This window comes from Drosophila arizonae, chromosome 2 (genome assembly GCF_054131065.1).
Source record: "Drosophila arizonae isolate 15081-1271.41 chromosome 2, UAZ_ARI_1.0, whole genome shotgun sequence".
Classification (NCBI taxonomy): domain Eukaryota; kingdom Metazoa; phylum Arthropoda; class Insecta; order Diptera; family Drosophilidae; genus Drosophila; species Drosophila arizonae.
In genome coordinates this window covers 15,046,078-15,073,860 of record NC_142922.1, presented here as the reverse complement: position 1 = coordinate 15,073,860, position 27,783 = coordinate 15,046,078, and the positions used below count along the sequence as shown (strand labels likewise).

General features: G+C 42.9%; 1 protein-coding gene across 3 annotated transcripts in view; it reads left to right on the top strand.

Moving 5' to 3' along the window:
- The window catches only part of osy (ABC transporter oskyddad), a 51,597-nt gene extending 24,456 nt beyond the window's left edge, over positions 1-27,141 (top strand). For all 3 annotated transcript variants that reach the window (XM_089463221.1, XM_089463218.1, XM_089463219.1), the window contains 7 exons: positions 12,327-12,486; positions 12,857-13,119; positions 14,030-14,123; positions 20,080-20,507; positions 20,571-20,790; positions 24,649-24,826; positions 25,950-27,141. In XM_089463221.1, coding sequence (XP_089319347.1) covers positions 12,327-12,486; positions 12,857-13,119; positions 14,030-14,123; positions 20,080-20,507; positions 20,571-20,790; positions 24,649-24,826; positions 25,950-26,704 — 2,098 coding nt within the window. In that variant the 3' untranslated portion in view covers positions 26,705-27,141. The remainder of the gene's footprint in view (positions 1-12,326; positions 12,487-12,856; positions 13,120-14,029; positions 14,124-20,079; positions 20,508-20,570; positions 20,791-24,648; positions 24,827-25,949) is intronic.
- The last annotated feature ends 642 nt before the right edge of the window (positions 27,142-27,783 follow it).

Below are 27,783 nucleotides of genomic sequence, written 5' to 3'. Positions count from 1 at the left end.
TTGAATGTAACTTTCACATGCGTCTCATTTGCGTGAATAAACACCATTGGGGCTAAATTTTTACTAAAGGGATAGCTATATAAATCAAGGTATATACTGCTCAAATTATAGGGTATTTTAGCGTCGAAGCTGTTTGCTTCCCCCACTCTCCCTCGCTCTCACTCTCTCTCTCTCTCTCTTCATCATTTTGTCATCATCTGGACAATATTAACTATTAAATTATTGAGTGGCTGAGTGGGTTTATCAATCGATGACTAGCTGGGTGGATGGCTGACAGGCTCTATGATTAGGTAGGCCTGTTCGGCTGCTAATAAGCCCGACTGGCTTTTGTGATTGCAATTTGCAGTACAATTGTGACTGACACTCAAATTGGTCAACTGACAAATGGGCCGACCTGTTGGCACTCATAACTCTGAGGGGCTGGGCTTGAGATTGTCAATTTGTCACGTCGAACTGTTTCCAGGTCTGATTAAATTTGTAAGGCCTTCGTATCGATTAGGCGCGGTAGGCGCATGAGTTTCATGAAGCTCTCAAGATTTTAAGCCAAGAGGCTTTCGTAAAATATTCAAAAGGCAAACAAGAATTAAACAAGCGGCGCGCGTCCCTAACCCGAATTCTTGCCTATTAAAAGCGGAAATTAAAATCTTTATGGCTAATGATTAACCAATAAGGGCAACATGAAACGGAACTGCCACAGACTGAAAGGCTACAGCAAAGAAAGCCAAATGAGCGCATAGGATAAGGCAGGAGCAAGAGCAGCGCCGGTACTTGAGGCCGCTGGCTGACGCAGACGCTTCAACGCCCAACTGTTGTGGCATATAATTACCAAAGTGGCCCTTCGGTTTAGCCGGCTTGGCTATCGGCAGCCGGAAGTTCAACAGCCGTTGCAATGGCCAGCTTATTAGTCAAATTAGGCAGCAGCCGGTAGGCCGGTTGGCCGGTCGGATGCTCGGATGGTTGGCTGTTGGTTAGCACGTGGCAAATAGGCGCGTCAAGTAAGTGACGAACGGTACTTGGCCGCAGCGAGTCTGTAATGAAAATCGATTAAAAACGGCGTTGAGCCCGCGCGCATAGCCCACTCCGTCCGGCACATAATGGCAAATTAATTGTAAAGTGTGCGGCCATTTTGCTTTTCTCGCTGCCTTCGCCCAGAGCGCGCAGCATTGCCATTTGAAGGATTGAGAGCAGCGTAAAACAATAATTAATTGATTGAATGTTGTTTGGAAATGGCGCGGCGCCTGCAGCCAGCAGCCGTACCCGGCGAACAGTGACCAAATGAAGCCCAACCGCACGTCCCCATTCAGCTAAGTGGCATAGAAAATTAGTTTGCCCAAGAAATGAATTTAATATGCTCTACCCTCGCGGCAACGTCGATTTCCTAGAGCAGTTCGGACTGTTTAGTTCCGTTAAAAGCTCTAACTGATGGCAATTTCATGAGATCAGAAATCAATGCATTAATAATCAATAAATATTAATCAGCTTTGATTACTTAATTTACTTAGTCTAGTCTTATCAGAAATAAGCTTGTATATTCTAATGTTTTTGATTGGCTTTCTATTTAGAAGGCATTTGGAATTCTGTAGGACTGGGCAAAAATAGAATTTAATTTGATTTGACTGCTAAACACTGTGAAATTCCTTGAGTACTTGAAGACTTGGCCGCGTTCATGTCCTTGGGGTCGGGTTAAGTCGTCGCAGCTCTGCAATTACAAATCGGAATGCGAATTGAAATTCAAGCAGCAATTACCCGGATCGAAATGTAAGAAACGAAAGCTGAGCTGCTCTTGTCCCTTGCTTCCCCTGCTGGCCCTGCTGCCCTGCTGCCCCTGCTGCCCCTGCTGCTCCCCAGCTGTCGCTGTGCTCTCAAGGACATTACGTGCCAGGGACGTTGACAGGCGGCTTTTGAGTGTTGGCCGCAATTAGGCGTCTAGGAATTCAATTTATTTAAGCACAGCCCGAGCTACCGCTGACTTACTTCGCTGCCATTTGTTGTTTCACTTCAATATTTAAATGATTGCATAATGTGCTGTTAGCTCAGCTCTCGGCAGCTGCCTCAATCTCAGGCTGGCTCAAATGGCTCGCGCTCTCTCCGCGCTGTCATTGCTCTGATTGTGCGCTTAATTTGCTTAAGCTGCACTTCATTCTTAGACCAAGCCACGCAGTTTCTCAATATTTATACACTCTGGGTAGTTTTTCATTTTGCGTGCACTTAAAATGTTGTTAATTTGCAGCGCGCCATGCAACATGCGGCATGTGGTAAGGCACTGCCTCGCCCTGCAGTCTGTATGTCAATCAGACAGTTTGGACGTGCATCATTCAAAGTGCGGCAGCACTGTTCAAATTAACAATTACAAGCCGCAAAATGCAGCAGCAGCAACAGCAACAGCAACAACAACAACTACAGCAATGGCTGCTGGCTCCTGCAGCTGGGGCCAAGGTGGTGGGCGGGCGGGCCTTATAAAAATAACCATAGTGCAGGGCATTACTGCGGAAACGGAAGTGCGCATTAACTGTGCACGCTTGCATGTCTGTCAAGGTGTGTGTGCGTGTGTTGGTGAATGTGGCCGCAATTAGCAGCGCGCATGTGTGTGTATGCATTTAAGTATTTTCCTACAGCTGTGTGAGTAATTAAAACTGAGTGTGCGCGTTTAATAAGTTAAGCGCCAAGGCACACACACACACACACACACACACAGACACACACATCAAATGCATGCATCAACGTGGAAAGGTGAGGCACACACACATACACGTGCACACACACGCGCAGCTGTAAAGCTTCCGCTGCTGCTGCGACATTGTTTGCCTGTTTTTCCTGCACAACTCGCATTAAACATTCGGGCGCATATGCAATATTAAATACGCTACAATAGCGACTGGTTTAATATTTATAAGTAAGAGCGCATGCCGTCTTTTTCTATTTTTGTCAACTGAAAAATGCATATATTATAAGCTTGATTATGCTCTGCAATTGACTGTGAAATTATGATTCAATATTAATGGAAACAGCGCACAGCCGAGCAAATAGTGCAGAAAAAGAGACTTTGACGAAGCACGCAAACTCATGAATATAGTATTCAGCTTGGTTAATACCAAAATAAAAATAAAGTACAAGTATAGTCTTTATTTGGGCTCTCATATTACGTATGCCACATACGGCTTTGCGCTTCGCCATTTGAAAGAGATTTTCCCTTGCACAGAGCATTGAGTGGGAAGTAGCTCAACCAGCAAGTCCTTGTAGACCCTTGCCTTCTCTGCTTTACTCAATTAACTTAGTCGTCTTATGCCCCTGCGTCATTTACACGTGAATGCCTGCAGACCCTACAAAATGCACAATGCAGCCAATTGGCCCATTCATTTGAGCCCAGCATAATGTGGCCACAATAAACACGCCCACATGCACACATACGCACACACATACCAGTGCACGTGCTTGGTTACGTTGACTGTTACCGTCAAGTGCCTGGCGGCATTTGGGTTGACCTTACTTTCAACACGGCGTATGCGCAACATCCTCTAAAAATAATATATGCTGCACTTCTATTCTGCTGATTGTTGCAATTGGGGCTGGGGCGTTGGGTAGCCACCTAGCTACCTAGCCACCTAGCTGGTGCCACACGAGCGAATTAAATTAGCCATTAAAATAAAGTTGGCAGCATATTTATTTATTGCTGCATGGCCCGAGGCATTCGGCCCTGATGATGCCGAGCTAACAGCGCGAGCTAAATGCAATTTCTAATTAAAATGAAATTATGCGCATAAAATAAATGCGCATTAATTTGAAATTTGTCTTGCTTATTCAAACAAAAGCTAAAAGTTAGCTCCACTCTGGGTTAATAACAAAATGGCAGCCATTGTGCCAAATTGTTAATTGCATGGCACACACACACACACAGCGTATGCAATAAATTTGTACACATTTGTAAAACAACAGCTGGAACATCAGAATAGTTTGCTCTGTGTTTGGCTTTGTAATCAGGCAGCGGCTCGCGTGTAATGGACAACAGTTTAGCATGTCAATAGAGCAGCAGCAGCAGCATCTGCAAAAGCAGCGACCACAACAACAACAACAATTTAGATATCAAAAAACTGTAATTGACATATGACTGCAGCAGAGTCATGAATCTGCATCTGTATCGATGCGTGCGGCATGCAATTTGCATGCGAGCTGATTGTCATGATTTTGTTTAACCTGTAAACAAGCCAAACAAAGGGCCATACGCCGTGATTTCATTTCGCATTGTCTATACGCCTATGACATTCCGCCGTACACCTATTGACAATGAGCGAAAACATATTTGCTTTGCATTGAATCGCATTTGTGAATCTACAATAAAAACTTGTAATTAAGTGGGCTGAGCCAATGAATAGGCGTTGCCAAACAATCTGATGGCATTTCTATTTGTAATATTGCTTAAAATGATGGGACTGCGATAGCTATTATATATTTGCATTAAATTACACATGCAACCTAGCTGGCCTTCTACTTTGTCAATAATAGTTGAATATAAATAAATAACATATATTTCGGTTAATCAGCATTTGCTAGCATCCGCTTCTATAGTCGCAAATGAAAATCAAATAACTCGTAATAATTATAGCTCAGCATTGAGCAATTGTCAATAATTTGTTATGGCCATACTGAAATTCACACTTGATGATTCACTTGGTCTTTGGCCGGAAGAGTCAGTCAAAAGCGAAAAGAAATAAATAAGACAAATAGCCGGCTAGTTAAGCGATTCCGACTGTTTGGCCATAAACTGCGCTAAGCCAAATTCTTGCCGCTTCAGCATTTTTGATTTGTTTGCTCATTTTTATGGCTGACTTTTCAGCATGTACTCAACGACTGCCAGCCTGATGGTGTACATAAATACAGATATGTGTGTATGTATATATATCTATATGTCTTTTATCCAGATATTTTCAGATGGCGTGTCCAAAATTTCAAGTGAGGCGAGCGCGAAATTAATGTTGTCCTTGAATTTGCCATAAACTGCCAATTCAACGAAAAGTTTGTAGCAACAACAGCAGCAACAAACACAAACAGCAGCAAACACACATACGCGCGCGCGCACACACACACACACACATATTCACAGTCAGCAAATAGCTTAGAGAAACTTGTGCCAAAGTTCATTTGCCGGCAAGTTCTTTTAAAAAGCATCTTAATCAGCAGTAAATTCACAGCTAATCAGTGGGTCCATTGTCTCGCTCGGCGTTTGCCTCGTTGTTGCCCCCCGCGCATCGATCAATTGAAGTGTCTGTTCACATATTTGTTAGTCGCGGCTCAACGCATTGCAGATAGTGAGCTTTGTGCAACATAATTCCACGTTCGACACGCTGCAGTGCATAATAAATTTGTTCACCGGGGCGTATGGGCGATGCACGCATTAGAGATGAGACTCAAAGCCATGCGAATGATTCCCAAGCAAGGTAACAATGGTAATTACTGCAAATTTAGTACATGTTAAAGATAAATATGAAAGAGAATGCTAGTTGCACTATTGAAGACATTCGCTTAAACCTAAGCAGATTGCATTCGGCAAAAAATCAATACTAAATAAATTTACAAATATAAATGAAATATTAATTTCAGAGCTATTCAGAGCCAACGTACAAACATTATGAATATTGCATGCGGCACATGTAATAAATCAAATTTCGCATGCAATTTCAATAAAAAAGAAATACCAGCAGCCAGCTGAGTGAGTAAAGTAAAAAGAGAAATACAGGCATACATATATAAAATAAAATAGCAAATATAAATGCCATGAAAAAGAGTCGATTTGAATTCCATTTGAGTCACTTCTTGCTTGTGAATCCTTCCACATTTAAATACAACTAATTGAATTGTAAGCTGTAAGCCAGCGAGCAGGCATTGAATTGCATTTATGTCGAAGTATATTTGATTGCCAGCTTAATTATTTTTAAGGTTTCCCGCCTTGAAGCGTGCTTGAGTCGGGCCACATCTTCCGTCCTTGTTCGTCTTGGCCCCAAGTGTGCTCACCCTCTGCATTGGCACATTGAACTTTGTCTTAATTATGGTGGCAGACAGCGAATGCTGAGCACATTGGACATGTACATTGTTTGTGCGCTGCTCTGCTTGGCTTGGCCTGGCTTGAGTTGGCTTGAGTTGGCTTGGCTTGGCCCTTGGCTTAATAAATTGCGATTGTTTGCAAGCTAACTTTGCACCCACGCCCACTTGTTCGGACTCACTTTTGTTAGCTCCCCTCGCTATGGATTTTGTAATTGGTTTTGGCGTTGCCCACTGCACTTGACAAAAATAAAATAAAAAAGGAGGGCACACATAAAATTGCAAGAAAGTTTAGCATAATGCGCAGCGAACAGGAGCAAACAAAGTTTCTGCTAACATTCAGTCGCAGAATAGATTTTTCTATGTGCGGTTAACGAAGCAAATAGACTAAAATTTATTCGGAGAAAATGGCAAGTTTTTTTTGTTTGTTTTGTGGTTTTTGTTGGAGCAGTCAACCCAACTCGAATATTGGCCGAAAGTTTCATAAACGTAATTGTTTTGGACGCGGCCAGATCTAAGCAAGTTGCACCCTCCAAGTTCCTAGCTAACTCGATCTGAGTTTTTAATTTCAACTGGCCAACGAGCCAACGGGCCATCGGGCAGCACGCAAACTTAATTAAAAGCCAAAAAGCAAGACAACCATTTGAAAATAACAATCCGCTGTCAAAACAATGCAAGCAACCGGATCCGGGGCGCCGCTCGAACGGATAGAGACCCACACAAAAGCCCGGCCAAAGCGAAAACCAAATTGTTAAACTTATACCGCTATTCATGCACTTTGTATATGCGGCCGATATGCAACAGACTGACAGACAGTAGATGAGAGGGGCGTATGGGACCTGCTGGTGCTAGACCAACATCTTCTTCAACTCTTTTCTAGAGCTTTTTAATTGACTGCATAATAAAATATATCACATACATATACAAAAGTAAAACTTATTAAATAGAGATATTTTTAATTTTAGGTGTTTACTTCATTTACCTCATTGCATTGTTAATTATTGTCATAAATCTCACTCTTAATTATACATTTTGCATGACATCAATCAACTCATACTCATACCTCTTACTCTCTGTCACGCCAATCATCATTCAACTTATTAGCATTACTCATCAGCGCTATATATCTTATTCATCACTCTTCTCAAAAAATACTTGTTTCTACTCCAACTTACATTCACCGTAATCCCTGCAGTGCTTTAAGCTCTACATAAATCGAAAATAAGTCTGTTAAATAAAATATAAAACAAGTAAAAACGTTCCAGTCGAGACTGCTCGACTAGGAGATACCCTGAACCCTCTAAGCTGATACTCTAATCATTCCGCACTTCTTTTACATACACATGCATCCACACGCACGCATAAGGGGGCGCTCTGCTAACTGCGCAGTAAGCAGCGACTGCGCTTGGTCTGCGCTGCAGTGTGGGCAATATTAGGAGAACTTATTTGTCGAATAATTTCTTTTGTAGACATACGATCTTAATGAAACTTTCAGAGTGTAATCATATGGTAAATATGTGTGTACATTCCAAAGCACTCTCTAGTATTTTTTACAAATTGGGGGAGAAGGGGGCGTGGTATCAAAAATCTGTAAATTATAAAATCTTTGTATCGATTAACTTTATATGCAACGTAAATTTGAAGACTCCAGGTCTAAAAATGTTCAAATTAGGCTAAAAAAACAAAATCAATTTTTCGATTATTCTCGATAAAAAAGTTATCGGACGATTTATCGAAAAAATAAAGCAAACTCGTACTGCGTATGGTACACACGAGTATGCATGCCAAATTTCAGCTCTCTAGCTCTTATAACTTCTGAGATCGACGCACTCATACGGACGGACGGACGGACGGACGGACGGACAGACGGACAGGGCTATATCGACTCAGCTCGTCGCGCTGATCAAGAATATATATACTTTGTGGGGTCTGCCACGCCTCCTTCTGCCCGTTACATACTTTTTCACAAAACCATTATACCCTGATTTCCCATTTTCAATGGGTTCAGGGTATAAAAAGGAAAAGTATTTATATATAGATAAAAATTTTAAACAGAATGCAATTTCTATTGCTATAATAATTTTTATGAAAATAAATTGAATATTGAATAGGTTTTTCAAGTTTGCATAATTCCTGGGATCGACAGCAAATGGATTCGATATAACAAACCGACGTTGATAGAAATTAATTCTGCCGCGAAATTCTCCCTGTCCAGGGTAACTGATAGTAGCGTTAGCTCTATATATTGTTCCCTCCGCTCAACTGATGGAAAATGGAAAAACGCTGACTTGGCTTTTACAAAAGCGCACAATAAATATGGCAAATAATTTGAAAGAGTTGTACATGCTATGCACATGGAACTGTTTAAATTATACATAAAGGCTGCATAATGAAATTGGACAGCTGCTTCCACAGCTGCTGGGCTGTTGGGCTGTGGCAATCCTGGCAAGCGAAAAAACCCTTTCAAAGCACAAAATACAAGTCATTGTTTTGACCCAAGTCTGGGGTCAAGTGTTGTGGGTATTATGGTCAGCACGTACAACAAGCGAATGAATAACTGCAAATGTAACTGCAAGTAGAACTCTAACTGTACTCTGCCAGTCATACTTCATAACTGTGTGTATACATATCTTTTTTGCCCACTCTCTGTGCCTCCCTCTCTCTCGCCACTATCTCTCTTTATCTCTCTCTCTCTCTCTCTCTCTCTCTCTCTGTTTCGGCCTTTGTGCCAGCATATTTTAATTATTAGCATACGTACAGGCGCAGTGGCAGTAGACGCCAACGGAATTTTATGAGCTAGCGCGTTTTGTTTCACATTGCGTATGCGTAACGCGTGCGCTTGTGTCTTTAATTGAAAAAATATCAAGCATACGCCACGCAGTACCATTGTTTTGACGAGCCATTGGACACTTGCAGGAAGCACATAAATGACAGCTGTTGCTAAATAGGTTGAGTTATTAAAGTGGCAGAGTAGAGAGTTGACATTTCACCCTCACAGGAAGCTAGCTGCAGATATTAAAGTATTATAAATCATTTCGAGCTATGCAACTGAATGCGTAGATTCGCCTTCCTAATGCTCTCCATTGCAAAGTTGTAGTCAAGCACTTTGACTTTTCAAGCATGCGGTGTGTGGGACGAGCTTGTCTATAGGAAAAGTTTACCGTTCAACTAGACAGCCAAGTAAGTCATTGAGACTTACCAACAATGCTCTTAATTTTGCATGGGAAACTACAAAGTAAGCTTGTTAATTAAATACGCATTACCGCGTCTCTAATTGCCTGCGATGTGCTGCTTAGCAGCAACAAAAACTAATTGTTATACTAGACTGGCAAAGTTTTTTGTTGGGGCGCCTGCTACTGCTGTTGCTGCTGCTGCTGTTGTTGTTGTTGTTGTTGTCAATAAAATATTGCTGAAAGTAAGCAAGCATTAAATTTAATTATCAGCTGACACTTTGACCTCCAGCGACGTGACTAACTGACAGACAAACTGACAGCCAGATTGACAGAGCGCACAGCAAAACGCGCCAGATAATTTGAAATGCAATGGATCTATATTTAATGCAAATGTCTCCGCGTTGAATCACATTTAATTAGTGCGCAGCGCGTTTATCAGCCACCGTGGCTGCCGCGAGCATGTGTGGGGTGGGTGCTGCAGCGGCGTGGCATGCCACAAGCTAATTCAGCGGCACCAATCATCAATCACATTGCGGCAGCAATGCCTTAGCCAGGCAGGAATGCATCAGGCTGCGCACAAAAAAGTTTAATGGCTTCAAAAATCAACTTGGTCGTCGCTCGGCGCCATTTCACGTTGCATTGTTTGTTGTGGGTTGTTTGTTGTTTTCGCCTCGCTTTGCGGGGCTGAGCAAGGACGAGAGCGTCTGGCTAAAATATGCGCATGCCGCAGGTAAATGTTGGTAATTTGTGACTTCCAATGGCTGCGCTCCTTCTTTTTTGCTTGACTGCAAAAATCTAGCTTCACCTTTCCCTTTCCCATTTTCTATTTTTAGTTTTTTTTTTTTTTAGCTTGATGTCGACCATTTAACGCGCGGCGACATTTCAGCTGCTCTGTAGCGGCAAATTTATGTGGAAATCGTGTGGCAATATGCAATTGCATGGCTAATGTCGCAAGCAGCGGCACAATTTAGCACGGGAAAATGGAAATAGAGATAAGTTGGCTGGTGTGATTAAAAGTGGACATTTGTTAGTTTTGCAAGGGGTTAGCCGTTGAAATGCGATTGATAAGCTTTGTGATTTTCTAATGCACGGGAATGGGAATACATTTGTCTAATATGTACTCATTTGTGTATTAACGAATCTGTTGAGTGCCTTTACATACCCTTGTTTATATTTGTTTTTAATAATTTGTAATTTGTAATTTGTGATATGTTGTATTCCGCTCTCTCGCTCTATCTTCTTCTCGCTTAAACACTTGGGTAAAAGTCTACTCAGGGAATAAAACTAGATAAGAGCCTTATTTGTAAGCATATATTTGATGTAGTATAACGCCAGCTGCTATTGACAGACAAATATGATTGATATTATTTTTGTCTTGTTTCTTATTTATTAAATATTTAAACCAATTCTTCCTTAAAAAAAGATTAGTTATCATAAAAATGCAAAATATATTTAAATGCTTTCAATACATTTAAAGCTGTATATTTCATTAGTCATTGAGTGACCAAGGTTTTTTACAGTATCAAATAATTATGCTTAGTAATTCTAATTAATAATTAAGTATTATATAATTACATGAATTTAATTTAATTTTGTATCACCAATAATCATAAATTTAGATTATCATTCAATTGTGTTCAATAAATTCAATTCGATCTGAATAGTTACCCCAATTAACTAATAGCTCAGACACCTATCGTAATATACCCTTAGTAAAAACAGCAATTTAAGATATTACCAACAGTGACTTTAGTTGCCTGGGGAATATTTAAAGTACACCAGCTAGTCTTGACGTTATTTATATTCTTCGCAGCTCTTAAACTTTTACACTTAAATCATATCTGCGCTTATTGTTTTACCTGCAACTGTTGTTGCTGTTGTTGTTGTTGCACGTTGTTTGGCTTGAAGCTGGGCAGCGCAGAACTGCGCTCTTATTTACCCCTTTGGCGCTCGACTTGGCTTATTCAAGTGTGGCTTTTCCATGTGCACACTACGGAGTCACTTTGACCTGCATGTTATTCATGGCTAAACACACATATCCGCGCGCACACAGCGACGCAGCAGCTAGCCCTGTCCTAGAATATAATACCGACAGTCAAGCCAACAATTCGGTATACTGTGCACATAGCGAAGAAAAGGCGTTGGCCTGGACGCGGGCATGGGCGTGGTCGTGGGCTTGGGCTGGGGCTTGGGATTGGGCTTGGCTCGGGCGTGTGGGACTTTTACGCTCTAAGCTGTGCTAAACATTCCCTAAATATATTTTGCAACAGCTCCACCTCCACTCCACACACGAGATAAGCGCCATACATGCCATGGCCAGGAGGACAAGGACGCGCCGCTAGGGGCGGGAGGCTGCGCGCTGCAATGAAACTTTTTGCACCTGCATATTTTTCCGAAACTATTCACAGTTGATTTTTCACCTGATGCTTTTCACGGTGTAGCGCTCTTGTCTGTGTGTATGTGTGCCTATGTGCGTGTGTATGTGTGTGTAGGTAAGTGCTTAAAATATTTGTCTGCCCGGCTGTTTGTGAAGCTGTGGCATGCCTGGCATCCCGTCCAAATGTCTGACTGCCCAACGAATGGGTCGCTTTATAGGACTCAAGTTAAATGCAGTGCCGCTGCCTCAACCGAGCCATGTGTATTGGTCCAGTGCCCCATTAGAAACAGGCCAGTGCATTGGGCGCCAATCCTTTAATGGCTTTCACGACGTCCTTTTGCATGTTCTCAAATAGATTGCAAATGCACAAGACTTTCGAAGTCATTTAGAAAGCCATTTGCGTTCATTTTGCCTTATTGCTATATTCATGTATTGACTTGGCTCAAAGAACTAGAAAATAATAAGAGAATTATATGATATACAAATTTCCCATAGCACACTTTTTATTTAAAGCTAGGCAAATACACAATTAATAATAATCACCTATACATACCTTTGAACCCTTTTGCTTTTGGGCCCGATATGCTGCCTGCTCCGCTCCTGTCGGCCATGCATATGTGCACAAATACCAGCTTGTGTTCAGACTTATCTATATGCATTTTATTATATAAGCTTCAGTATTAAATTGCCCAACTCACACGTTTACCTTTCCCCCCTCTGTTCCTCTCCGTTCGCTCTTGCAGCTATGGTCTCCTGGGCGCCTCTGGCTGCGGCAAGACGACTCTGCTCAGCTGCATCGTTGGACGACGGCGTCTCAATTCGGGCGAAATTTGGGTGCTGGGCGGACGGCCGGGCTCGCCTGGATCCGGTGTGCCCGGTCCGCGAATTGGCTACATGCCACAGGTGAGTCGAACTCCATGTGCTGCCTGAATATTTCATGCGCTTTTTATTGCCCTGCCGCAGTTGGCTTCGTGGCTCGTAACTAAATTAAATAAATGCAATAAAACGTTAAAAGCCAGAATACGAAAAAAAACATACACACACACACATAAATAAAACAGAAAACAGAACAAAGGCCGAATATAAAAAAAAAAAGAAAAAATTAAACTTTTAAATGCTGCAAAGCATAGAAGTTTTAATTTCGACAAAGCGCAGTAATATTTTCAGTCCCCGAGGCCCATAAAGCTGCATCGGCGAGCAGTAGGCAATGGAATTTGCATTCGCTCGTGTTTCGCGCTCGCTCTATAATTCGCTCTGAATTCCCATTTTGCAGGATTTGGCTCTTTATGGGGAGTTCACAATGCGCGAGACTTTAATCTACTTTGGACTTATTTCGGCCATGCCCCGCAGCGACATCGAGGATCGCACCGAATTTCTGCTCAAATTGCTCAATTTGCCGAATGCCTCGAAATTTGTCAAGAATTTGAGCGGTGGACAGCAGCGTCGCGTGAGTCTGGCCGTCGCTCTGCTCCACGAACCGGAGCTGCTCATATTGGATGAGCCAACAGTGGGCGTGGATCCGGTGCTGCGACAGAGGTGAGTTTGAATGGAGAATGAAATGATGCCCGCATGCTTTAATGCAATAGTAAATAAGAATACATAGATTCATGTTACCACTAAAAATTTAATAAATTAAATACGATAAGAGAGTGTTTACTGATAGCTAAATATATTAAATTCCATAGAATTTAACTGGAGATCATTTCACTTCATTTCAGTTTTAATGAGAAAATCGAAATATGCTGTTGCGATTTTCGCGAAAATATTATCCACGTAGGAAAATGAAAATTGGGAAAAGGGAAAATGTAAATTGGAAATCAGATAACTCAGAGCCCAACGCCACAAAAAGCTACGTTTCATATAATTATTTTCCTTGCTCACGAGCACAAAGCGAATGCGTGGAAATGCTGCCGAAATATCACACCGAATTTCATTGTATGCAAGAGCTTTAAGCCAGATTCAGACTAATTGATTGATAATTTGAAATGAATTTTTAGTAATTGAAGAAAGTTTAGCCCCATAGGCAAGAATCAATTTGCATATCAATTTAGGTAATCCTTGTTATTTATTTTTTTTATTTATTATTATTTTTTTTTTTTTAATTTTGTGGCAGACCACGCCTGGGGAAAATAAATAAATAATATATTAGCAAATCTGAATTTGTAATTTAATAAATTAATAATATGGTATATATTTAACTAATACCATTTGATTATAGGTTTAGCAACAACATTTTCAGTTCGATTAAATATTGTTTTAATTTATAGTGTTTGCAATTTGCATTTATATTGCAATTTTTCCATTTGAAATTAAATCCTGTTTTTGTATTTAATCCATCTCTAGTTAACATTTAATTTGAAGAATATTTACGGGGTTGATGAATAGCTAATATAGTGTCTGACATATTTATCGATGACTTCTAATAAGCTCTTTTTATCGTTACCAGCATTTGGGATCATTTGGTGGACATCACGAAAAATGGCCACACTACTGTGATAATCACGACGCATTACATCGACGAATGTGCCCAGGCTCACGTGGTAAGCTCACATGCGATATTTAGTTGGGGCTGGTCTGGGAAAGGGGTGGGCGTGGGGGTGGGTGCTGAGAGGATAGTGTCAATGGCTTTTTGGCGCCCACGCATTGTTTGCTCGCTTGATTTATGGTCGGTGCTTGCACGTCTATTTGTAATATGCGGCGTATGAGCAACATTATGCGCTTCAGTTGGCATCGGGCTGGCAAAGGTGAAAGCTCAGCTGTCGAGGGAGTTGACCATAAGTCTCTGCGCAGCGGCTGCGCTTATCAGCTCAAGCTCAAGTGTGCGCAGTCAACACGCGGCGCTAAGTGCTTCCTTCAGTTGGCCCATGAATGCGGCAGCGGGGCTTACCCCAGCATGTGGGACTGGGCTGCTTGGCAAATTTGTATCCTGCGCGGGCTGCAGCAAATCTGTGTCCTCTCTCGCTTGAAAAAAGCACAATATCACTGGCCGTGCCGTTGTTGACCCATGGCCATGGCACGATTTACGAGGCATTTCCGAGCGAGACACATTGCAAAATTTACTTCAGATTTATTGGTGTTGCCAATGCGAGGCTCCATAATCAGCCAAAGACCTCGAGACTGAGAGATGGCGAGCTAGTGCGAATCCCTCTTTGTGTGTACATCCCCAGCTAATGCGTGCGGCAGACAATGAACTGTGCGAGCGACCGACGGTCCCAGCAAAATATGAAAAAGAAAAACAAGTAAAAGAGATGGAATACTCGGAAAATACTGAAATAAAGCGTGACAAAGCGCACAAAGCAAACGCCCGTCACAATGGACACTTAGATAGACAGATATATAGATAGACCAACAGATACCCAAGCGGCACGCACAGGATATGAACACACTCACACGCTCGCACATAGAAAACAAACAAATCCTCGCACACAGACACGCACTTATGCTGGTCAGGTCCGTGCGGAAGCTGAGCTAAAGCCGAGACAAGATTGATGCAAAAGCAAGGACCTTAAAGAGTTGCACAGAGTTGAGGAGGAGCAGGAGATAAGCCCGACGACACGTGTATACACTATGCCAAGCATATGAAATCAGCGAGAATGATTGATAGCCCAGCGATTAATAATATTGCAAAACACTGATTTATTTGGGTCCTTATCAACACTTAAATGGCACCAAGAGCCCTGCAGCCGCAGCCGCAGGCCTTGATTTGATTTCTGTTTACATTTCATGCTGTGTGGGTGACTTTTGAAGAGAGAATGAAAATAAGAAACAAAACAAGTTTCCTCTTAAACATTAATAAGAGCAGCAAAACTAAAAGCCTTTCCCCTCCCTCTTGACCCATCGTTGCATTCAATAACAAACAAAAAACTCTCATGAGCTAAGCCGTAAATCCCTACCGTCTGCACAACATTTTAGTAAACGGCTTAAAAATCCTTGTTGTTATCGATTTTTGTTTTGTCTCAGATGAAATCGAATTATACGCCAGATATATATGAGGAAAGCGAATTTAAATCCATTTGCATGAAATCATATTAAATTATGTAAAGCTGCTTATAAATCTGAGCATTCGCCATCAGAGTCAACCCATCGACTCGTTAGCCAGTGGCTTCACTGTACCTGCCAAGCACGCGACAATTGAGCCCTCGCCGCCTCCTGCCTCCTGTCTGCCTGTTGGCAGCAGCTGTTAGATACTTGTCGAGACACGAGCAGGAAGATACGCCCTCGCACGCACTCTGTGGCGTGGTGCTAAAGAGTTATGGGCCATAAACGAAATCATTGTGCGATTTTGTTTGCCACTGAACGTGCCGGCAACCTGAAGGCTAGTCCATAAAACAAGGCCTCGGGCTGCGGGCTCAGTCGAATCCAACCGCAATGCGTAACTCATTGAAATGTATCTTTAATGGCAATTGTTGTACAGTATTTGGGTTCTTAAAAAGTGAAACAGCTAAAGAACGGACGCACACACACACACACACACACACACCCACAACTGCCCATGTGTGCAACACAGTTTCGCTCGACTTCTGTCTGTGTGGCAATTTTGGTGACAGTGTTTAATTGCTCATATTGAACACGTGTTGTCTCCGGCTCTGACATCAGCAATCGGGCTAGCGGGAGGCAGGCAGGCAGCAGGCAGGCAGCAACAACAGGAATAACACGAAGTCCGCTTAGATTGCGCACGCTTGAGTCGACCACTCGTATTATCGCCGGCAGCAAATTGCTTTTTCAGCATTGTCACTTTTTCGTGCCACGTTTTTGCTTTGCCGCAGGTTGCGCAATGCTCAGCGCAGGGAATCCTGCTCGAAGCAGCCGTCGCAGTCCTGCACTCGCCCATATTTTTCGCCAATTCTGCACGTCACTTGGACTTCAGTTGTCCTGCGACTAACTTGTCTAACTGACCGGTGGAACTTCGTCAGTTTCTTTTTCTTTTTATTGTTTTTATTTCGGGTTTGTTCTCCTTCTGCTTCCACTTCTTCTCTTCCCTTTTTTTTCGTGTGTGTTCTTTTATTGTTGACTCAACAGAATTGCGTGCTGGCATCCAAAGAGCGTATGCATGCACACAAAAACACTTCCTATAATATGTGGACATCTAACACACACGCACACACACACACATATATTTACTTCTTGACTGGGTTTCCTTTCGCGCTGATTGAGTGAGACATATTCATCGACACTTACCTGGGCAGCCCTTTTGCCTGCTTTGGGCCATTTCGTTTGAATTGCACTCGTCGTCTAGCTGGCGTTTAAAATTTATTATTATTGCAAGCCATGCAATTTATTAGCTGTAAATGCATTGCCCTGGCAAATATATGGCGACTGTCGCTCACAGAATATAGGAAAAGTTATTTGAACTTCGATTCGCTGTTAAGCATTAAGCTCAATCATAAACTGGATTGCTGTATTAAACTTAAAGTGTTGCTATTAAATCCGATATTATTTATGGATTATAAAAACTCCTTTGCGAAATATTTATGAGTCTTGCGAAACGACTGACAAATAGATTCTATATGAGTTGCCTGGAGACATGGCAAATCATATCAAGCTGAGCTATTATCGAGAACAAAGGCGTAATTAAAAAAAAAAAAGAGAAACTTTTAGTATGCAAGCAAACGTGACACCAAATGAGCTTTATAAAATGATTAAGCTAGCTGATTGCTTGCCGTATGCATAATTTTGTGCACCTTTCTGTGCACGCCTGCATATGAATGGCAAACGAAAAGTAACTGGCCTGCGCTGCGTATACGTAATCAATTTTGATACCGTTAGCTCAATAGGCAGCTTACTGCACTGTAATGCGATGACTGCAGCGCCATATTAAAATGTCAATCAATTCGACCGCAATTCGCTCTCTCAGACATTCCAGGCAACCGCTTTGCTGGTCTCATTTTATTTGATATTCCTCAGGATCAGCAATTATTCAACTGTCCATTTGCATTTTTGGTCTTGGCATTCAAAAACAATTCTCCTCCTTCTTCTCTCCTCTGAATGTATTTATTCATTTTATGCTATGAAAAGGCAACATGCGGAAAATTACGCGACAAAAAGAAAGTGCAACACACAGAAGAGACAGAATGTACTATTAAAGGAGACTAGATTGAAGGGAAAAAAAGGAAAGGAAAGCAAGCGGCAACCAGCAAAAATGCAGAAACAGAAGCAGCTCGGAGTGTCTGTTGGTGTCACTTGCGGTGCGAGGGGAGATCGTAAAGTAGTCTCAACAATATATCCATCAAATGTCGTTACGCTCCCTGATTTCATTTATTAGAGCAGAAAGTGCTGCACATACAACTGGGTAATGCCAACGGGACGCCGACACCCCTGTCCGCCCATCAGATGCGCGTACTATTCGGCGTATACGCGATTTCATACGACTTCCGCTTTTTGTGCTGGCCGACGATTTCCCATGAGCCAAGCCAACGTTGACATTAAATTTAGGAGCAATGTCTGTCAAAAAGGAAAGAAAAAAGAAAAACAAAGAGAAATAGAAATAGAGAAAACAAATTGGAAAGGTCCAAACAAGGACAAAGCGCAACACTGTGACCGACAGACCGACCGACCGACAGACTGACAGACTGACCGACCGACAGATCGGCAGAGCTGCCACTAGCTTTAATTTCTGCTGCAGGCAGCCTGGCTTCAGCTGACTTCAGAGGAGGTCGGGCTGGGTGGCCAATGAAGCAAATTGCAGGCGTTGATGCTGTGCCATAATGTGGCGGCAGCCTTTGATGTGGGTCATTCCCCTTATCGGCATTTACGAACATGTCTAAGCCCGTCGTCTCTGGCAGCAGGAAGTGCTTAAAAGCGTGAAAACTAATTAAGGCGAAGAATTTACGAAGCGAGGGAGAGTGCTTTCGTGGGAAGAGACTTTGATCAGGTTTGCAGTGGAAATCGCAATATGGTTAAAAAATTAAATCATATAAATTCCTTAAATTGCAAGCAAGTATATAAGGAAACATATTTTATGCAAGACAAGAATAATGCAAGAATAAAAAGAAATAGTTAAGCAAATGCATTTTAAATGGCCGCCTCAAACAATTTCGTTTGAGTCAACTGCTTAAGCTTCTCTTCTCTCCATGTGTATGCAAATAGATCCAACCCATTCATGCAATATATGGAAAATGCAAAAAATGCCTTGGGTAACGCCCATGCGCCTTCCTCATATATCATTTTTCAATTTCCGCTTTCATGCGAGTAAAAAAGTCGAGAGGCAAATGGTCCAAGCTTTGGGCAGAAGATTTGATACACTTTCGAGACCTTAATGTTATATATATAGCAGATAGTTAATAAAATAATTGTAGCTTTAAGTTCCATAGTAAAATGTGTGTCAGTTAAATATTAAGAATATTAATAAAACAAAATTATTTTCCATCGAAATTTCCTGTTTCCCATTAGTCCCTCTCTCTCTCTCTCTCACTCTCAACAACAGATAGGATCTGATTAGCTACATGTGTTAACATAAGCCGTATATACTTTATGTTCATCCAACAAGCTACTATGAGTGTATAACAAATTTCGAGGAAAGATAATATTAGCTGCTGCTAGGGCAAAGAATATGAAAGGAATTATTTATGGCATGTGGAATTCAGACCTATATTAAATGCTGATCACATCGAGGGCCATAAAAGTGCAATTGCCGGGGCGGGTAGAGTTGGTGCCTCGCCTCGGCATCGGCATTCAATTAGGAAGCTAATTGGTCGCTCCATAGACGAATTACCAAATACAACAGCCGATGGGCATGCCGGAGGAAACAACCGATTTCCGAAAGACTGAAGACTGAATCAAATCAAGCAGCAAAACTTTTCTAACTAGCTACAGTTTGTTCGTGTGCTCAAGAGTGTGTGTGAATTAGCCTTTGTATGTGTGTGTGTGTGTGTGTGTAGCATATTTCGCATGAAATCTCCATGTGCAGGAGCAGGAACTAGCGCTGTATCCACTCATGTGCATGCCTAATGAAGCCATCCAGAGCCCAAGAATTGATGAGCCAGCAGTTGGCTATGAAGATGTTGGCCAAGTTTTATAAAGGCGGCAAACTTTGACGGCCAAGCTGAGGGCGTTCAGCCAGTCCATTGCGTTAGACCGTGTGCTGGCACAACATCCTGAGCTGGCCTAATATGTTGCTCTGTATGCCTGGTCATGTACGACACAGAAATCAATTAACTTAATTTCCGCACGTTGTGACAAAGTGGCGGGGAGATTAGCTGCCAGTAGCACGAGGGGGGCGGCGCCGAAGGACAGTCAATAAAACTTTTCAACAACAACAACAACAACAGGAAGTGCATAATTCTGCCATTGTGCGCACACAAAAAACTTTTTGCCCAAACAAGCCAGGAATTGACAATGCACAGCTCAACCTGAATCGGACCGTGAGTAGGGCGAGCAGGGCGAGCAGGGTGGGGGTGGAATCTACGATTCGCTGTCAAAGTCAAAAGTTGAATTTACTTGGAGACACTTTTCCCTCAAATTTGAATCAATTTAACTCGAGAATTGTTGTCCTTGCAGATTGGTTTGCTGCGCGGTGGCAAAATGCTTGCCGAGGAGTCGCCCGACTACCTGCGCCAACAGTACAACGCCGACTCGCTGGAGGATGTGTTCCTCAAGCTCTCCGTCATGCAGAACATGGGCAAGCGGCGGCGCTCGTCCATTGCCCAGGAGATTGTGGAGCAGGTGACGGTGCCGGCCATTTCGAATCCGGCGCTGGACATGTCCGATGAGCAGCATGCCGCGGAGATCTCAGGCGAGTTCGGCGATAATATATCCATGTCATCGGCGGCACGAGATCCCATTAGTAGCACAGCGCCCGCTGCACCGCCGCTGCCGCCAGTGGAGGAGATGAAAACGTCGTTCTGGTACAATTTGCATGTGATGCAGTCGCATCATCTGCATGCGCTCATCTGGAAAAACTTTTTGTGGATGATGCGCAACGTAGGGTAAGTAATTGGCCAGCAAATCAACTTGACCATCTACTGACTAACTAACTGATTCGCCTCCAGAATAATGCTGTTCATAGTGGGTCTGCCGGTGGTGCAGATATTGCTATTCTGCTATGCGATTGGCCATGATCCCACTGGCCTCAAAGTGGCCGTGGCGAATCACGAGATGACCGAGGAAATGATTATGCAACAATTCTGTCCAGTGCACACCGGATGCAATCGGACCATGCTCAGCTGCCGTTATCTCGATATGCTGGTCAAGAACAAGAGCATGGTTGTGGTGAGTACATGCCATGCAAATTACCTTGGGACCCACCCAGAGGGGCGGGGCAGATGCTGTCGTTGCTGGCTCCTGCTTAAATTGTGCAATGCGAGCCGGGCCACAAGTACAATAACCACTCATGTTACAATTTTCTTGCTGCCGCTGCTGCTGCTGCTGCTGCTGGTGTTGCTATTGCTTATTGAAGGACGTCGAGACGATGGTTCGACCCTGCCGGCCATTCGTGTAATTTATTTCAATTTGTGTGGACAGCAAAGCTGGTCGGCCACCGTGTGCATGCTCCTCAATCTACTGCACACTGCGTCTGCCCGCCCCTGGCTCGTGTTGCCGGACTTCTAAATCAAGTGCCTGACTCCCAGAGCCATATCCAGATTCTTCCCCTTTGGAGTTGGCACCGTCTTGGCTGCTGATGCTGTTGCTGTTGTTGTTGTTGTTGCTGCTGCCTTTGGTGTTGGCGCACACAAATTACAGCTGCTTATCTTTAGCAACAGCAACAACAGGCTGACTGTATGACAGTATGGCAGTGTGGCAGTTGGCCACTCGGCCAGTTGGGCAGTCGGCTGGCTGGTCGAGATCATCAATAAATTTACTGGCTGTAGGGCAAAAGTAGTAGTTGAAAGCCAGCCCCAGTGCAAAAGACCCCTCGCCCCTGCCCCTCATGACAATTTATTGCAAATTACGCTTCAGAAACAATGCCTTCTTCTTGCGCAAATTTGGAACCAGAAAAGACATCGAAGCTTTGAACTAGGCTTGTTAGACTTGTGAAGTGTGTGTGCCCTTAATACACAATATATATATTTTTAAATTCATATTCATTCCTTTTGACTGACTTTTCATTTTCATGCCTTCCTGCGCCAGCCTTAAAAATTGCTAATTAGTAATTAATTACCTGGCAGCAAAGAAAATCAATCAAGATTAACGAATAAACTTTGCTGCAACATCAATAGTAAAGTTTGACCGCAAAGAAGTAAATTGAGAGCCCGGGGCACGACCTGTTTCGACAGTTCTGCGAAATTAGTGTTTTTCTTAGAAGAAGAAAGAACAAAATTATTATAATAACAATAAAAATAAAGCAACAACAAACCGCACGCTGCCAATTTGCGAAGTCGGGCTGGGGGCGAAAACTTTTATGTAGGCTGGAATATTGAAAAGCCCGGTCAACCGCCAACGTTCCCTTATCACTCTTAATTTGTACAAATTTCAGCTAAGATAAAAAATGGCATAAAATACGAATACACGACTGGCGTATCTCCATAGCGCATCTGCTGTTGGTCCCAAAAACTGGCTGCGCCTTTTCATTTTATTTTTTATTTTTATTTATTTATTTTTTTTTTGTCTGCGTCCTGCTCATTGTGTCTCCCTCACCTTGTTTTTGGCGAACCCAAAAGTTAATTTTGCTCAATGAACAGCATATCAAGCAGCCATCAGCACGTAGCCAGCAGCACAAAAACAACAACAACAATGCAGCCGAACAATACCCACGCAATGCCGTTTACCCCTCGGGGCCTCCAGCCCTGCGGCTGCCTTTGGCATTTGAAATTTGAATTTCTTGCTGCTTCGACCGTTGCCCGCGTATTGACAGCCTTTCAATAGTTGGCTACGCTCGCCTTTTTTCCTTTTTTTTTTTTTTTAAGCAGACACAAAGTAACTACAATAAATAGCAGCAGACAGTAGCGGCTTCTGGTGGCCCTTTCCACTAAAAAAAATATAATATATTTATATTTTTCTCTTTAATATTTTGCTAAGTCTCTGCTTGCTTTGTGGTTTGTCTAGATCAAAGGCAGCAGCCCGTCCCTATCTTATCTGAGAGGCGACCCTTTCACCACAGCCGGGCGCCGAGCCCGAGTCAAAGGCAGCCCCTTAACAGCCCCGTTGGCACTTTTGGCTTTTAATTTATGTCGAAAATTGCACAACGTATTGTGGGCGGGGCTCCAATTGTTGTTGTCGCCGTGGCTTTTAATTAAAAGTTCATTAGGCGTGACAACGCTGCTCATTAGACGGCTTTTGCCGCGGAGCTAGGGCCATAGCTGGAGCTGGGGCAAAGTGCAGCGAGTTTATTGTGTGCACTTGATTAGCGGCAAGCTTTAGCTTAAAGTGAAGCACCTTCTCCATGCGGCTTTATTTTATGGACAGAAAATAAGCAAATAAAAAATGAAGTGTAAGCAAAAATGCCATAGCTTTGCCACAAAGTTTTTACCTGTTTCTGTCTCCAGCTCATTTGCGTAGGGCTGCAACTTGGTCTATTCTGAAAGCAGAAGCTGTTCGCCTTCCTCGACTTGCCCCCATCTCATTTGCCGTCCAAGTTGAGTTCATTTGCGCATAGTTTGTGGCTCAAGTTTGTCATAAACAATGTTGATCTTAGGGTTCAGCCAAAGCATAAAAGTTGTCAACTCTGCTAAATTGATTGCCTCTTGTTGCGACAACTCTCGGCTCCCTGATTGAGTTTGTGGCGCATAAATTAAATGTCTTTAGTTTGATTGTTATATATCTTTATTCGGCTAGCCCTTGAGCTATGTATTAACTAAGGGTAATCACTAGCTTAGAACTACGCACATCTATTGATTGCAGCTGTGAGTGTTTTGTTGCTGCAATACTTTAAGCATGCCCCTCAATTAGATGCCGAAATTATTTAATTGACATCTGGATTCAACCTGGCAGTAAATTCTATAAATTTACTAAAATTATGTAGGCCAAGTTTTAGGCAAGTTGGTTCAATTAAGCATTAAATTTAATGGAGCTTATCGACGTGTTCAGCCATATAGCCACAGGCATGCCCTCAAGATGTGCTCATAACTAAATATGCATGTGTGTGTGTGTGTGTGTATGTGAGCATGCTCGTGTAAATGACTTCATTTGTCCAAACATTAGTGTAGTAATTCCGTAAATTTCACGCCCATTGTTCCAGTCTCCCTCTCGGTTTAAATAGAAGCCACAAAACTGCTAAAGCTTAGCCCAAATACAAATGCCAATACATGTGCCAGTATTTATTGGTGTTGTCCTGGCCGTTGCTGTTGCTGTTGCTGCTGTCTGTGGGTTATTCCATGTACATAAGTGGCTGCCAAAACTTTGGGCAAAGTTGCGGCCCTGAAAGTTACCCGAACCAACATAATCAATGTAGGAGCGCTTACAAGCACTGGCACTGGCTTAGGCCCAAGGATATGCGGGGCGTAAATTTCTGAAACAGCTTTACTCTCTGCATACAGTTCATTATTTATATTTTGTTGTACAGCACCGAGGCTGAATACAACAAAGCAAAAAAAAAAAAAGATCAACGGAATGAAATTGTAAAAGATAACATAAACATATTGTTGACAACGGCAACAATAACGTTCGCTGGCAAAAGGCAAAGGGAAAAGGCGCAACGCACAAAAGTAGGCAACGCATTTTTGCCGCGGCGCTGCCTTAAGGATCTGCGCTCCTTTGTTGCTGCTGTTTACAGAATTTATCGCTTGTCGCAAAGTACGCACATTAATTACGCGGAGTTACTTTTATTGTGCGCGCAACAACGTGCAACACACAGTGCGACAGGAAATGAAGCAGCTACAGCTACAGTTACAGTTACTAACAGTTAGACTGTAACTGTCAGCCATAACAAAGCGGGAGCCGCACCGGGAAAGTGCCCATAGTTATATAGGCGAGTCTGACATGCGCTGCTCGAGAATTATTGACACGACACGGGCTTTTAATTGCAATACAACAACAACAACAACAGCAATACTGATATACCCCCTCCTCAGTTGCTCTACACATTGCGCAGTTGCATTGACTTTTCCGGCTAATTGAAAGAGCCGTTACTGACTCTTGACTGACTGCTGGCATATTATTTATATATTCGTTCAATTGTTTGGTCTCTCACAGAAATACGTCAGCGACGATGAGGCGGCATATGAGGAGGTGCGTCGCGGCTATGCCTGGGCCGCCCTCGTCATGCAGCCCAACTACACGGATTCTCTGGTCCAGCGCGTCGAGGATGGACGCTATGCTGACGATGCCACGGTGGATGCCTCCGATTTGGGCGTGCGCATGGATTGGTCCAGTAAGTTTATTAATTTGCGAACATTTCGCTCAAGATATTCAAAAGTATTTGAAAACAAGTAAGAAGGCTCCAGTCGAGACTGCTCGACTAGGAGATACCCTGAACCCTCTAATCTGATATTCTAATCATTCTGCACTTCTTTTATGCACACATACATACAGATGCATCCACACGCACGCATAAGCCTGCGCTCTGCTAACTGCGCAGTAAGCAGCGACTGCGCTTGGGCTGCGCTGCAGTGTGGGCAATATTATGAGAATTTATTTGTCGAATAATTTCTTTTGTAAACATATGATCTTAATGAAACTTTCAGAGTGTAATCATTTGGTAAATATGTGTGTACATTCCAAAGCACAAGTCTCTAGTACTTGAAATGCGTTTTTTACAAATTGGGGGAGAAGGGGGCGTGGTATCCAAAATCTGTAAATTACAAAATCTTTGTATCGATTAACTTTATATACAACACAAATTTGAAGACTCCAGGTCTAAAAATGTTCAAATTAGGCGAAAAAAACAAAATCAATTTTTCGATTATTCTCGATAAAAAAGTTATCGGACGATTTATCGAAAAAATAAAGCAAACTCGTACTGCGTATGGTACACACGAGTATGCATGCCAAATTTCAGCTCTCTAGCTCTTATAACTTCTGAGATCGACGCACTCATACGGACGGACGGACGGACGGACGGACGGACGGACGGACGGACGGACGGACGGACGGACGGACGGACGGACAGACGGACAGGGCTATATCGACTCAGCTCGTCACGCTGATCAAGAATATATATACTTTGTGGGGTCTGCCACGCCTCCTTCTGCCCGTTACATACTTTTTCACAAAACCATTATACCCTGATTTCCCATTTTCAATGGGTTCAGGGTATAATTAATTAACAAAGTTTTTGCCAATTCAATAGCGCTGAATGATTTATGTTTATATATTTATATATATATTTGCTTATTAGTGTCACAATTAAACTTGCAAACATTTCTTCATTTCATTTTCTTCTTAATAATTATATCATATATAAAGATTTAACTTTGGATATTCGGTTACCGTATATAAATAGAAAATATTATATATACACAATTGATTTCTCCCTTTCTCCCTTTCAATCGCAGATCAACAAATATCCACGCTTCTCTATCGCGACCTGCAGTACACGTTTTTCAACTTCTTGGAGGACATGCTGAGTGAGTGCGATTTGAATCCAAAGCTGGGAACTGTGCCCGTGCACTGGGCGCAGCCCATCTACGGCGATCGGAATCCGAATTTCACGGACTTTGCGGCCCCGGGCGTCATACTGACCATCATATTCTTTCTGTCGGTGGCCATCACATCGGGCGCGATGTTAATTGAACGCAACGAGGGCATGCTGGAGCGTTGCCTGGTGGCTGGCATAACGGGACCAGAGATTTTGCTGTCGCAGGTTGTCACGCAGTTCACGGTGATGCTCAGTCAGACGGTGTTCGTGCTCATTGTCAGCTTCTACTTCTTTGAGCTGACGCTGGTGGGCGACATCTGGCTGGTGGTGGCACTGTGCATACTCAACGGACTCTGCGGCATGAGCTTTGGCTTTGTCATCGCCTGCGCCGTGGACACGGAGCGCACGGCCACCTACGTGGCGATGGGCTCGTTCCTGCCCATTGTGATGCTGTGCGGAATTATTTGGCCCATCGAGGGCATGTATCCGCTGCTTCAGTTTGTGACCGCCTTCCTGCCGCTGACAAAGCCCACGGAGTCGATGCGCTCGATACTGCAGCGCGGCTGGGGCATGGACAATCCCGCTGTCTACAATGGCTTCATTTCCATTTCGTCGTGGGTGCTCGTCTTCCTGGTGCTCACCATTTTGCTGCTCAAGTTCAAGAAGGGCTAGAGTCGGCAGCGCCCCGTGCGATTGCCCATGATTTTACTAGGTCGTAAGGGTAGCTCTTAGTCGTCCATTAGCCAAGCGAATGTATGTCTCTTGTACAATGTGTTAGTCACACTAATTATTTGATATAAACGTAGACCTAAGGTTCCGGACGTCACATATTCATGGAAAGTTGTGCCTTTTACTCTTAAGGTTCCATACTCATCCTCTTACACCCACTTCAGAAATTACTTATGCCCATGCTCATACATATTACACACACTGGTCTATATAAAAACACGTACATGTATTGTGATTGTGAAAATCAAAATTAGTTTTAGTAGCTTAGAGTATTAAGCACTTACACCTTGAAATGTAAAATTGGAAAACAAAATATACATATATGCATAATTAATATTAATAAAATGTAAACTTCATACTTCACAACTATATAAATCAAATGCATTTCAATTTACATAAAACATATTACAATATAAGTATTTAAAAAATATTTTTTGCTCTTAAAAATGGTCATTTGAAAATTCAAAATTCTATCAATTTCACAGACTCTCCTCAACTGCGAGAGGGGAAACTGAAATTACGTTGCAGTTCAGCTTCATTGAACGAGCTTTTATCCCTTTAGATCAATTAGCTCTTTTGCTTTTCAAAATTTGTTGTGGCAGTTGCAGAGCTTGCAACATTTGCAGTCCCTGCACACTGTTAGCCAAGGACCTTCATTATAAGCCAAGATAGGTGGCTCATCTGACCCTCTCAATCAGTCTTTGATTTGGCCAATATTTATTTACAGAGAGCAGCTCCAATCACAGGTTGGCCCAAACAGCAATCCGTCAGCCCGGACGTTGGTCACATTCCCTCACCCGGTGCTTCTTAAACATGCGCATTATTTGTAAGTGCAAGACCCCTGGCAGGAGCCTGGATTGGGAGTGGGTGGCTCAGCTGAGCTTCTGTGTCAGGCAGCTCGTTTTCGACACATTTCACATTTTGCGGCAAAATCAATTAAACCGGAAATGCTTGTCACAAGTGCTGGGAGTGAGCAACGTGGCCCGTGCCACACGTGCAGCATCCGCCCGGCACAAAAAATC